Source organism: Hipposideros armiger, unplaced genomic scaffold (genome assembly GCF_001890085.2).
Source record: "Hipposideros armiger isolate ML-2016 unplaced genomic scaffold, ASM189008v1 scaffold_525, whole genome shotgun sequence".
Lineage (NCBI taxonomy): Eukaryota > Metazoa > Chordata > Mammalia > Chiroptera > Hipposideridae > Hipposideros > Hipposideros armiger.
In genome coordinates, this window is record NW_017731875.1 from 604,949 (window position 1) to 618,322 (window position 13,374).

General features: G+C 40.6%; 1 protein-coding gene across 1 annotated transcript; it reads right to left on the minus strand.

Moving 5' to 3' along the window:
• On the minus strand, positions 1-12,039 carry TRIM34 (tripartite motif containing 34). The gene is made up of 8 exons (XM_019668445.1): positions 11,771-12,039; positions 6,726-7,207; positions 6,005-6,100; positions 5,082-5,312; positions 2,911-2,933; positions 1,580-1,680; positions 1,252-1,278; positions 1-994 (listed from the first exon to the last, which is right to left on the minus strand). The coding sequence occupies exons 1-8, from the start codon at positions 11,781-11,783 to the stop codon at positions 429-431; spliced, it is 1,539 nt and encodes a 512-aa protein (XP_019523990.1). The 5' UTR covers positions 11,784-12,039; the 3' UTR covers positions 1-428.
• Positions 12,040-13,374: the final 1,335 nt, after the last annotated feature.

The window sequence follows — 13,374 nt, forward strand, 5'->3', positions numbered from 1 at the left end:
TTTTTCTTTCCTTGACTCTCTAATGAACAATGTTATACCCCTTGGCAACAAATGGACATACACTCAAAGATTCCTTAGTTGTTAGTGGTGGATAGGGATTATAAACTGTCCTACGATCATGGATGGTGGAAGACAGGTTTAGTCATGTCTCGTCAGAACACCAATAAAGGGAAATGTGGATAAATAGAAGGCCAAAGATGCTATATCAATCCTTCTCTGTCTTAAGGAGGGACTCTGGTGTCTTTCTTTGAGAATACAAAAATGGGTGAATGGGTAAATGAGCTCCTCTCCTAACTCAAGCCAGAAACAGTGCAGATCCCAAGGATGAGGAAAAGTTCTAAAAAAGAGACAGCAAGGAAGAGATGGTATGAAGGGTACAGATGACACTGGGACAGGGATGCTGCAAGTGGGTGAGGGAATGAAAAGGTTCAGGAGTTGGGCTGGCACAGAGTCATGGGAGCTGGACAGTTCCAAGGATTGAAATACGGATAAGCAGACTTGGAAAAGTCACATTTAGAGAACCTGTAGATGAGTGATCCATGGTTTGTGACGTTAAAAAATGAGACAGTGCCTGCTTCATAGTCTAGGAAAACGCCAACACGACAGGGAGGAACTGCCACGGAAAGAGTCAAGACCTTGGGATCAGAAGTGGAAGAGTCCTCAAAGGCATTGTACTCAGACTCATTCTGTAATCCTATAACCCAGTAGCCATTTTCAGGTTTGAATCTGGAGTAAACATTTTGATGATTTTTGCCTCGTCTAACACCAGACTTTATATTATCGGAGCGTCTTCTACAGTATACCCCCAGGATCCAGGCAGTCTTCTTGGACACATCTATTTCCCAATAGTGTTTCCCTGAGGAGAAATATTGGGACCCCAAGGTACCATAATTATAATACTTTACAGGCCAAATTGGCACCGATACCAACTGTCTCTGATCCTCTGAAAGGAGAAGATTCATATTTAGGTTGAATGGATTCAATGTGATGTCCACTGCAGAGAGAAAAAAAAAATTAGGTGACAGATATGGGGTAGGTTTATCTGGTGGTGCAAATGTCTTGGAAAGTTACTAGGCAGACTTTGTATTGACAGATTGGGGAAGTGGGGAAAAACACTGGAGAAATATATTATACATATGCATTGGGAGGTGAGGAGAACGCATGGGGCTAAGATCATGAGATCTCACAGAAACCACAAAGTTCTGAAAGGGGACCAGAGCACAATGATTTGATGACACAGTAACTTCTTACCCCAGTAGCACTGGACATGTGTTAGCTCTGAAATGATAAAAAAGATTCAATGATGTTGATTAGAAGCAAATAATTAAGCACTGATAGCTATCTCTTCTCTAGAGGAGGGGCAGGGGAAAAGGTTGCTGTGAGGCTAATAACTGGTAAATGAGAGGATAAACCAAATACCTAGCCATTCTCCCTTAGATATAACCACATCTTTAGCAATATCCTTTCTTCTCTGAACACCCTCCTTTCTATCCCCACTTTGAAACTATACCGGCTCCCCAGTTTAGCCCCTGACACAAAAAAAATCCGACAACCACACTCCTGCCCTGGCTTTCCTCACGTTTAAATGTGTGCAGCATTCCACTCAGATCTGGAACACGGAATCCACTCTTCAGTTTTTTAGAAACAGTTTTTGGCTTCTTCAGTGTCCAGGTCTCACTCCTAGGGATGACAGAAAATGTTTACCCCACATTTCTTATCTTGTGTCCCTCCAATACCACACTGTCTTTCTCTCCTTCCATGCCATTAGTACACTTGAACTTTCTTCCCTGAGAAGCCTGAGCAGGGGAGATGGGAGGTCCTGACACTGGAGCCAGAAGAGATGTGCTCATGTCTACCTTCTCAGTTACCCTCTGTGTGACCTTAGGAAGGTCTTCACGTCAAAGAAACAGTTCCTTCTTCTAAAAATAAAATAATTAACCTTCATTTAACACCTCATAGAAATAATAGAAATTATATTAAGTAACGTATAAGAAAAACCTTTGCTACATCTAATAAAGGCATGCAATATGTGGAAAAGTCATCACAGTGAGTCTCCCCAAAAAAGGGCCATAGATGTGTGTTCCCAGGAAGATCAGTAGTGAGGCTACAGATCTTGGCTGAGATGTGGGTTCCTTTTTGGAGAGTCTGTGAACCTGTGCCCTAGTCCAAAGTCTGAACTCCAGTGGTGTGGAAACCTCAGACAACATTTGAGATTTCAGGTGTTCTGGGAAAAGTGAAAAGAATTTGGCAAAAGAGAAGTTGTCTATTGAAATAAAAAGATTAGAATGTCATGTATTTGTAAAAAATTTGAAGCTGGCAGATGGATTGGCAATTTTAGACATAATGGCTGTACTTTCCCATGTAAACTTCTATGGTGTGTGAACAGGGAGGATTAATTATTGGCACAAGGGTCAAAGCCACGAACCACAAGGCTTGTGTTTGTTTTTAGAAATCTAAAGAGAACCTTGTAGAATGGCCTCATCTCTATTCCTGCTTAAGCAAAGTAAATATAAAGGTGTTGTCCCATAATCTATTTTAGGGCTTGATGAGCATATATGAACACAGGAACCAGAGAAAGGACAGAGGATGGATCGAATGAGTGAAGTCACAATAGACTGATAGTGAAGTCCCTTATCCTTATTGTCCTAACTGCTCTAACTCTGTGAATTCCAACCACTGAATTCACTACCATAGAATGTGGTCCATTCTCAATAGATATGGAACACTTAAGTCTCAATAGATATGGAACACTTAAATCCTCATCTATGGCCAGCAATTTAAAATACTACTACATCTAACTTTTCTTACTTTGGGAGATTTTTTTCATTCTGATTGATGACCAAATAACTCTCATGACTACAAACCTTTCTTCATAACACAAATACACCACTCCTGGTCACCCATACTCACCATTTCATGATTCCACTCATGTCCTAGAAAGAAGAAAGAAAATATGAGTCGAGGAGTATAAATATTAGAGCAAGATTAATGAAAGAAAAAATACACAAACAATAAAGAATATCAGAGATATCAAAAGTGAACTATTTGGAAATATCAACAAAATTGACAAACTTCTAGCTAGACATTCCAAGAAAAAAAGAAAAAGAAAAAGAGGTTAATTACTAAAATAAAGAGGGAAAGAGGAGCCCTTACTACTGACTTTATAAAAATTAAAAGATTTATAAGGGCTAGGGAATACATTTTATGCCAGCAAATGAGATAACCTAGATTAAATGGACAAATTCCTAGAAACACAGAAACTACCAATACTGATTCAAGAAGAAACAGAAAATCTGAATAGACCCAAAACATGTGGAGTTTGGATCGAAAATCAAAGATAAGTCCAGCCCCAGATGGCTTTACTGGGGAACTCTACTAAAAGTTTAAAGAAATAATACAAATAATTCACAAGTTCTGCCAAGAAAATAAGTAGAAGCGGTGGGAATATTTCCAACTCATTCTATGAGGCCAGTACTATTCTGATACTAAAACCAGACAAAGACATCACAAGAAAAGGAAACTACAGGCCAATATTCCTTATGAATATAGACACACATTTTTTCAACAAAAGAGTAGAAGACTGAATCCAGCAAAATATAAAAGATTGTATACCATGGTCAAGTCATTTTTTAGCCTAGACATGTAAGGTTGGTTTAACAAAAAAAAGCAATCAATATAAAACATTATATTAATAGAAAAAAAGATTTAAAAACCACACGATGATTTCAATAGACAGAAAAAAGTCATTTGAAAAAAATCCAACATCTTTTCATGATAAAAACAAAACAGTAATAACAGCAACAAACTAGGAATAGAAAGGAACTTCCTTAGCCTGATAAATGTATCTATGGAAAAAGTGAACATCATACTTAATGGTGAAAAATTGAATGCTTTTTCCCTAAGATCAGGAACAAGATAAGAATGTCTGCTGCCACTGTTTCTAATCAATATGGTACTAGAGGTTCTAGTCAAGGTAATTAGGCAAGAAAAAGAAATAAAAAACATTTATATTGGAAAAGAAGTAAAACTATTTCTATTTGCAGACTACATTACGTTATATATGGAAAACTTCTACTTTTTTTTTTTCTTTTTAGAGTTAGGGTGAGGGTGAGGTTTAGTGTTAGGGTTAGGGTTAATGTTAGAGGTTTTCTTCTACTTTTAAAATTTTAGCTCACGCACAGGTGCTGTTGATTTCAAATTTAACATATCTAATCATTGTCTATTGTCTCTAGTCACATATCCAGGATAACACGTTACACAATATCTAAAATATAACCTACTATTCACCAACCATATTATTTTCTCTATTATGCCCACTTGTCAAAAATAGTACCAGTATTCACTCAGTCCCTGTCCAAAACACTAAAACGTCTTACCAACCCCCATTCCATACCCTTAAATTCTTTAGGTTATCTGCATTGCCACATCATCACCACTATGAATTTATTTGTTTTGAATAATATGTACCAAAATATTTGGCCTAACTCTTTTTTTTTAATAATTTGTATTTATTCTCTATAAACAAATTTTAAGGAGGCTGGTGAAAGGGGCTTCTTAAGCAAAGGGACATTTTCAGCTACTGTGGTTTTTTTTGTTTGTTTTTTTTAAGATTTTTTTTTTTTAATTGGGGAATTGGGGGGATGGGAACAATGCTGGGGAATTGGGGGAAGGGGAACAGATAGTTGCTGTCCTTTTGTTCTTCAGTCTAGTTGTGGATTGGCCTTACTCTTAAATGCCACCAGCTGGGTTTATAACCGAAGGAGTGTTTTTGCTCTCAGTATTAGTATAATTAAATGTACACGACAAAGAAGCCAACAGGAATTGATTTAATTAAAAAAAAAAAAAAGGCTTGTGCTCAAGGAGATAGTACTGTAGTCACAGATGGATCTGGAAGCTCAAATCCTGTCCAATAGGTGTCTTCTGATTCTCTCTCCTGCCCTATCTGTTGACTTTATTCTCAGGCTTCCTATAAGGCCAAAGGAACCTCACAGTGTCAGTACCAGACTAAGAGCCCAAGGACACTGGAGACAAGGCAACTTAGACTGTGTTTTAAGAATCTCATGTTGGGTGACCCTTGTTACCTGCAGCAGCTCCGTTGCTGACCATTCATTGCGACGCTCCAGGTCTGAGATGAGCTCTTTCAGCAACTGGCTCTGCTGGACCAGTTCATCCTGAGCCTCAGCCAAGTCATCCAATGTCTTCTTCTCCTCTTCCTCCAATTTCTGCAGTTCTCTTCGCTCCTCACTGTCCAGGATGCTTCTAAGCTGATTAAATTCTGTTTGTATCCTTTGTCTCTCAGTCTGTATCTGATACTGCAAAGTCAAACAAGAGAGAGGAGTAATACATCTATCAGCCTGAGAGCCTACTGTGCAAGGGATTAGGAGCCAGAAAAAGAAATATTTTTTCAGGGAGTTCTAACCTGGAGGGGTGTAGAAGCAGGAGAGTAACTTTTGGGAAAGTTGGGCGTTTTTTGTTTGTTGTTTTCCTACTATTTTCCCTTCAGTACAAATATAAAAGGCCTCAGATTGTCTTACCTAGGATAACCTTGGGACAAATGTAAAACCTGAGTAAGGTTTAGGTTGTAGACAGCTATCCTGGACACTCATGCCTTCCTACACTCCGTTACTACACTGCGAATTTGAATCTTGAGGAAAATTTCGGTCCTTTTACCAGTGTCTTCCAGTGAAGGTGTCAGAGCCTCACACTGGGAAACAGGAATGGAAAACAGAATCCTCCAGCCACCCTCACCATAAAGTCTGTCTTTGCTTTCAATTCCTAGTGTCTGTGTGTATTTGTAACATTCATACTTGCAACATGTACTTATAACATCCACTCTTCTGCCCCCACACCCAACAGAGACAGGACAAGAAAGAGAACTAATCAAATACTTCTGGGCTCATTCAACGTCAGCGAACAAAGAGGACGGGGCATCCTTTGTGATTGGGATGGAAGGTCCTGCCAAGATTCATATCTCAGAAATCCCTCAGGAAGTGTCTCCTCCTACCTTCCAGGAAGTTCTCTCTTCTCTAATTTCAGCTCCCAACTTCTCAGCTTCCTGCTGCTCTTTCTTCAGCCTCTCTAGAGATGCCTGGAGCTGCTCCTGCGAGAGAGAAATCACATAAGCGTCAAGCCGTGAGCTTTCTTAGCATCTGGATAGAGCATAAATGAGGAATAAATCAGGCCGATCTCAGAAGAGACCAGTTCACAGAAACTGTGATTAGAATCTATGACATGAGAGAAAACCGGAGGAGGTGAATGTAATCATTCCTGGCTGACGGAAGTCACCATCTCTTCACCAAGAGTAGCCTGATTTTCTCTTTTCTTAGAGTAAGTACTGACTCTGCTATGGCAAGGCAAATCTGGTCCTCTTTATTGAAACCCTTTCCACATCCAATCCACAGTGTTAACAACCATCTTGCCAAGAGGAGCAGTGAGAGCTAAACTTGTGAAAGAAATTCCCCACCCACAAAACAAAAGGGAAGAAAGGAAAACCTTTACTACTGGCCATGAGTCTGTATTCTAGGCTCATCCTTTATGTAAATGGAAGGAATACACAGAAATATCCTTCAGGCATGGGAAGCTGAGCATAGGGTAATAGACATACATGAAAAGAAATTACAGGGCTCAGTACTATGGTGCTGTGGTGAGTTAAGAAGGATGGAAAGGTGAGATTTCCCCACCAAGTACTATCTTCTGCTCTGTCTCCCTCCATCCTGGTCTCTTACCTGGGACTCCCGGAAAGCCTCCTCCATGAGGAATATGTGGTGACCATGGTGCTCCTGAGACCGCTCACAAAGCCGACAAATGACCCTCCTATCCTCCTTACAGAAGAGCAGGAGTCTTTCTCCATGGCGCACACAGAGATCTCTCTTCTGCCCCTCCTCTGGGCTCACCTTGACCTCCCTGAACCTCTCCACTATGTTGGCCAGATGCTGATTAAGCCATAGGTTTCCATGGGAATACCTGATACCACACACAGGACATCTGTTTTCCCCTCCTGGGTCGATCTCTGACTCCTTGTTGTTAGTGATGCAGGTTTGGCAGAAGCTGTGGCCACAGTCTAGACTCAGGGGTTCTGTCAGGAGCTCCAGGCAGATGGAACAGGTCATGGCTTCTTGTACGTTCACCAGAAAATTTAAAACCATAGCAGCTGTTCCCTTGGCTTCTTCCTGTTCTGACTCCTGAGGGTCTTCTTGCCTAGTGATTCCTGGACGCATGGGCAGATTGAAAGGGGATGGTGTAAGAATGGCACAAACAGAAATGATACTAATTGTGCAGACATAGGGATTGGCCAAGACTGACATATTGAAGGACAAAAAAGAAGAGGGAAAAAAAACCAGAAATGGAATTCAGTGGCCTGGGTAAGCCACTAATGCCTCAGAACTTTTGCTTTTCTTTCAGCCTGGAATGATCTTCCCCTTGATATTTGCACGACTTACTCTTACACTTTACTCAGCTCTCTCCTTACATGTCCTCTCATCAGAAGGGCCTAATATGAATAACTTAGCTACAGCACAACCACCAAAACATTACTTGGTGTATATATTTGCCATCTGTTTTTTTATTACTAATAGTCACACACACACACACACACACACACACACACACACACACACACACACACACGGTGCCAAAAAAATGTATACACATTTTAAGAAAGGAAAACTGTATTAAAATTGTAAAACTCAATATACACTGATAACAAAAGATGACTACAAGTCACATTTGACTTCTGCAATTACAAGAGGTGCTCAAAGTGGTTGCCATCAGCGTCCAAACAGTACTGATTACAGCAAACTACTGCTAGAGCAACAACGACCAAAGTGTCTACTTGTATACATTTTTTGGCACCGCCGGTATATATGTGTGTGTATATCTATATATATCTATCTATATCTATCTATATATATATCCATATATATCTGGGATATTCTTTAAATATCCCACTCCTAAAATGTAATCCATATATAGATCAGGCACTTTATTTCTCCATAGGTGATTAGACTTTCTCTGTTTTTTTAAACAGTGTTTTGTCTTTTCTTCCCGTTAATTAGCTATTCTCTAACAGGTGAGCTTTGGGACTATAGAAATGGTTTTCATTGATGAAGTATTTACTTTCTGGTATACTGTCCCTCACAGAGTCCTCCCATACCTTCATATTCACTTCCCAGAGATACCCACAGAAATAGCAAGGACCACAATATGGAAGTAATCTTATCACTAACAATTGTATAACCAGTTACAATTTATAAATCACTTTGATCTATTCATTCCTCATATAAAAATTCTTGAGAAATAAGAGTACTCCCTTTATTCAGATGTCTAAATAGAATTAAGTGACTTACAAAGATTATTCAATAAGTTGAATTAGATGAATGTCCTCAGGGTCCTCCTTTGGAGAGCTGGTAGGTGTGATAAACACTACCACACAGAGGTACACATTTTTGGCAAATCAAATAATTTGCCAAATAATAGAATATCAAAGATCTCCTCCTTGAATAAGTAAGGGTTGAACTGAAAGCTGAATGATAAGGAAATATGGAATGAGAAAAAAGAAAAATATTTTAGGGAGAAGGAACCACATATATAAATGCCTGATGGATGGAGGACACAGCATCTTCTAGAAGTATTAGAATGCTGGTGTGCAGAGAGCTGCTAGGCCTTTTGCATTACATGACCCTAAAGGGACTAGAAATGTGACACTTCCTAAGTAGTATGAAAATGACAGTCTCTTGTTCGTTTTCAAATGACCTGTCATGAGGGGGATAAAGTACCTTCTATATCACTGTATGGACCCTCGTTGAGAGCTTACCTGAGGCAGTCCTGTCAAAATGCTGTGTCTCCCATCTTATATGCCTCTGCTAGGGTAAGTGTGCCTGGCTGGTTTATGTCCTGGTGTCACATAAGTGGGAATGGCAAACCAAATTTGAAACTATTGCTGGTGGTAGGTCAGAGGGCATATCAGAATGGCAGCATGGTGATGCTGACTCTTAGAACCTGGGCTCAATATGGACAAGGAACTGTGAAGGGGGTAAAAAAGGGAAGATCTCAGTAGATATGAATGTGTTGATACTTGTTCTAATAGATTCAAACTGTGTCCCCCACACAGATATATTTACTTGTGTGAATGTGACCTTATTTGGAAATAAGGTCTTTGCAGATCTAATCAAGTTAAGATGAGGTCATTCTAGAATAGGATGGGCTCTAAATCCAATGACCAGTGTCCTTATAAGAAGAGGGCGCACAGACACATAGGGAACAAGTCCACATGATAATGGTGGCAGAGATTGGAATAATGTAGCAACAAGGCAAGGGACGCCAAGCATTGCTGGAAACCACCAGAAACTAGGAGACATGGCACAGATTCTCCCTTTGAGCCTGCAGGAGAAACCAACTCTACCACCACTTAGATTTCAGACTTTTGGCCTCCTGAACTTGAGAGAATACATTTTTGCTGTTTTAAGCCACCTGGTTTGTGGTAATTTGTTACAGGCCTAGGTTACTAATACAGTTGAGAGGGTTTGATAGTGAAAGATATAAAGTATGTAACAAACCATAAATCTTCCCCTTGCTCTAAAAAGAAAGGGTGGGAGTATTATGAAAAAAGCTGTATGGAGATACATTTAGGCCTAGAAATCTGCCCACTTCTCCAATGATCCACAAAGCGAACCTGATGAGGAATAAGGGTTCCATAAATGTGGGTTGGCAGGTACAATCCAGCCAATTGTACAGATACCAAAAATTGTCTAGATACTAAAAATTGTCTAAGGTCTATACACTGTTAGCCCCTGGTTGCAGTGACAATTGGTTAGATCAGGCTCTGATGACTGGCTAGATCAGGAGTTTATATAATATGATAATGTTCACCTTTGCCTACAAATGAAGTTATAAGCCAACCACGGGTGTGAAGTACTCTGTTATCTTTCATTCTATCCAACCAATGCTTTGAAACACCAAAACATACAAAGGAAAGAGTAGAACATGCTTTCTCTCCTGGGTACCTGCCCCAAAAATCTGTAAACATTTATCCGTAAAGATATATGTACTCAGGTGTTCATTGCAGCTTTACAGTGGACAAGACATGAAAACAACCAAAGTATCCTTCAATAGATGATTAAATAAAGAAGTTGTGATATATATATATATATATATATATATATATATATAAACAATGGAATACTATTCTGCCATAAGAAAAGATGAAATAGTGCCATTTGTGACAACATGGATGGATCTTGAGATTATTATGCTAAGTGAAATAAGTCCGACAGGAAAAGTCGTGAACCACATGATTTCACTGATATGTGGGAAATAAAACTGAAAGCAACAAAGGAACAAGACAAACAATTGAAGAAACAAAAACTCATAAATAGACAATAGTTTAGTGGTTACCAGAGGGTAAGAGGGCAGGGAAGGGGGTGGTAGATGATGATAAATGGGATCAAATATATGGTGATGGAAAGAGAACTGACTCCGGGTGGTGAACACACAATGTGATATATAGACAATGTATTACAGAATTGTACTTGAAATCTATGTAACTTGACTAACAATTGTCACCCCAATAAATTTTAATTGAAAAGAAAAACATGCTTTCTACCATGGGGTTGTAGACCTCATGTTCAGAGTAGGGCTGCAAAGAGCTGATGTCAAAGCAGCTGCCACCATAATAACCACAGAAAGAGGAGGCAGAACCCTACACATGGGCAATGAAACCACCAATGCCCAAGTTCTTGACCCTGGGGAGACAATCAATATCTGGGCAGAAATGGACCCTCTCTAGGAGTAAGGCATAGACTCCCAGGAAGGCAGTAACAGTGATTTCTGAAAAGTAGGCGTACAGGACAGAATGGGCATGTGTCGGAATGTATGTGACATATCTATCAGTGTGCAAACTGCTCATAAATGAGCTTAGGATGTGATATGTCAACTCATGGAGCAAACTTCTTAGCCAAGACCATTGGATCTTTGGGCTCCTTCTGAGCAATAATCAACCCCTATTCATTAGCTCTGAACAAAGAAAACCAGTGAGCAGTTGAGGTAGCAATCAATGCAAAGGTGTGTCTAAGAGTTCTGAGGCAGATAAGGACAATGGGCAGCTGAGGTAAGCTAAGCAGGTCTAGTTCAAGGAAGTGCAAATAGATTCCGGAGGACACAGGCAGCCTCAGAAGCAGCAGTTAGATCATCCAACCTGCTGTCTTCAGGCAAGCCAACAGCTGAGGATAAGTCTGGAAGGCTATAGACAGCCCCTCAGTGGTTGCCAGGAGGGGAGTGAAAGAATCAGCTTCAATATTACCCCTGGCCACGCCCGTAAGACTCCATTCTAGTTGATGTCCCATACTGGGAGCTTGGGCCTTCATACATTTGGAAAACAAGAACCTCTTTTACTAGCTTTTCTTCTGAGGAGGGGGTGGAGTTGGGCAAAAGAGAAGAGACTGATTATCTCTTTACGAGAGAACTTGAGAGAGAGAGAGAGAGAGAATTCCAGTTCCCCCCAGCAAGGCAGATAAACAAAAACTACAGAATAGGAAGGGGACGGGGATGAAGGTGAACTTAGCCTTGAAAAATAAGGGCTCCTCAGGAAACAAACAAGGCCCTCCCTCTCCACTCAAGGCTGCCATCTGTCTGCAACTCAACGCAGGAAGCCTGCCTGCTGGCTTCTCACCCCTTTAGAGCATGTCTAGATCACAAACGAAACTCACCTAACTTCACCTAGTACTTTCCTCCCCAAGTCTCCTACCCTCTGCACTCCATAAACCTTCTCACACACCTTCAGGCTCCATTGGAGAAGTCTCGATTCCTGCTTTAAGTGGTGAGGAAAAGCCTGAGCAGTAGTCAGGATTCACCCTCCAGCCGGGCTCAGCCTGTATGAAGTAGTTCCTCCTGAGGAGCTGGCTGAGAAGTGAAACTGAAATTCTTGCGGCTGGCAGGAAAAAGGGGAAGGAACTTCTAGGCCAAATGGGCGGTGATCCTTTAGGGCCAATGCAGAGACAGAAATGCTTTAACCCAAAGGTTTTAGAAGAGTTCGGTGGGGAGGGGAGATTTGCCCAGGAGACATTTGGCAGTCTGACAGTTTCGTTTCCCATACCTAGGGGGATACTGCTGCCATCTAGTGGGCAGAGGCCAGGCATATGGCTAACCATTCTACAACGCACAGGACAGCTCCCACAATTATCCAGTCCAACCAACTACCGACGTGTAATATGTCTCAAGTAGAAAAAAATGGCTGCTTTTGGAAACTCATCTAAGGGTATCAAGGGTTCCTCCAGAGCATCACACTCAGCTGAGTCGTGCTTCTTGGAAGCAGGAATGGCCTGGATAGCAGAATAAACAAGTTTGGTATATTCAGGAATCTGCAAATGATTCTGTGGGATTGTACTGGGAGCTCTAGGTAAACAGAAGAGAGGCCACAAGAGGTGGGCAAGGGCCACATCATCGATACTCATTTATACAGAGAGAACTGGGAATTATCTGGAGGAACATGACGACAACTACACAGATACCAGGGCAAGAGTAAAGTGGAAGCTTTTCAGATCCCTCTGGCTTTGTTCCCATTATCTCCCAGTAGCCCCCGCACCCTCCCAGAGCAGGGCCCAGTGGGGCTGTCTTCTCAGTGAGTTTCTTACAGAAAATGATTCAGAAGCCTGGGTTTCTACAAGTATCAGTATGCATAAGTCCCTATGAAAATGGAAGATAATTCTGTACATCTTTTAATTTTTATTGCATTATGAACCTTTTCTGACTGTTTTTTGAATATTATTTTATTTGCAGAACGACTTTATAGACATTCTAAAGCTTATTAGTATAGAACTGTGCGATATTTTTTAACATTTTAATTAGTTGTAATGAACTTTTCATTGTTTTGTTAGTTGTTTGTGCTATCTTTTGCCTTATTTGTGTAAAATAACCACTTTCTCCTTCTGCTGCAATTTATTTTGGTATATTTTATATGCTGTTATATTCTTTCAAAAAACAAGTCTGCTTGTATAAGGGAAGACAGTGTCGACTGGCCAAAAATAACTCCAGGAAATCCACCAAAAGAACAGTTTATTCGGGAAAAGAAAAGAAACAAAAAACACCACAGCAGTGCGAGAACGCACACCTCAAACCGGGAAACCAGCCGGTTGCCCACGTGAAGAATAGCCTTGGTTCCAAGATGTCTATTTATTAGCATCCCTCCCCTGGAAGTTACCACAGTTTAACATGAAGTCAGGACTAGAGAGTTAACAAGGGGCCCAACTCCACCCATAGTCCTCCCAGCTCTATGGTGAAGCATCTTAAGATGCCAATTCACTTTTATCAACAGCAAGGAGCTGGGGTAATTCCCCCAAACTGAAATCCTTGGCTTAGCTTCAGAAATGACCAGATGCTGCT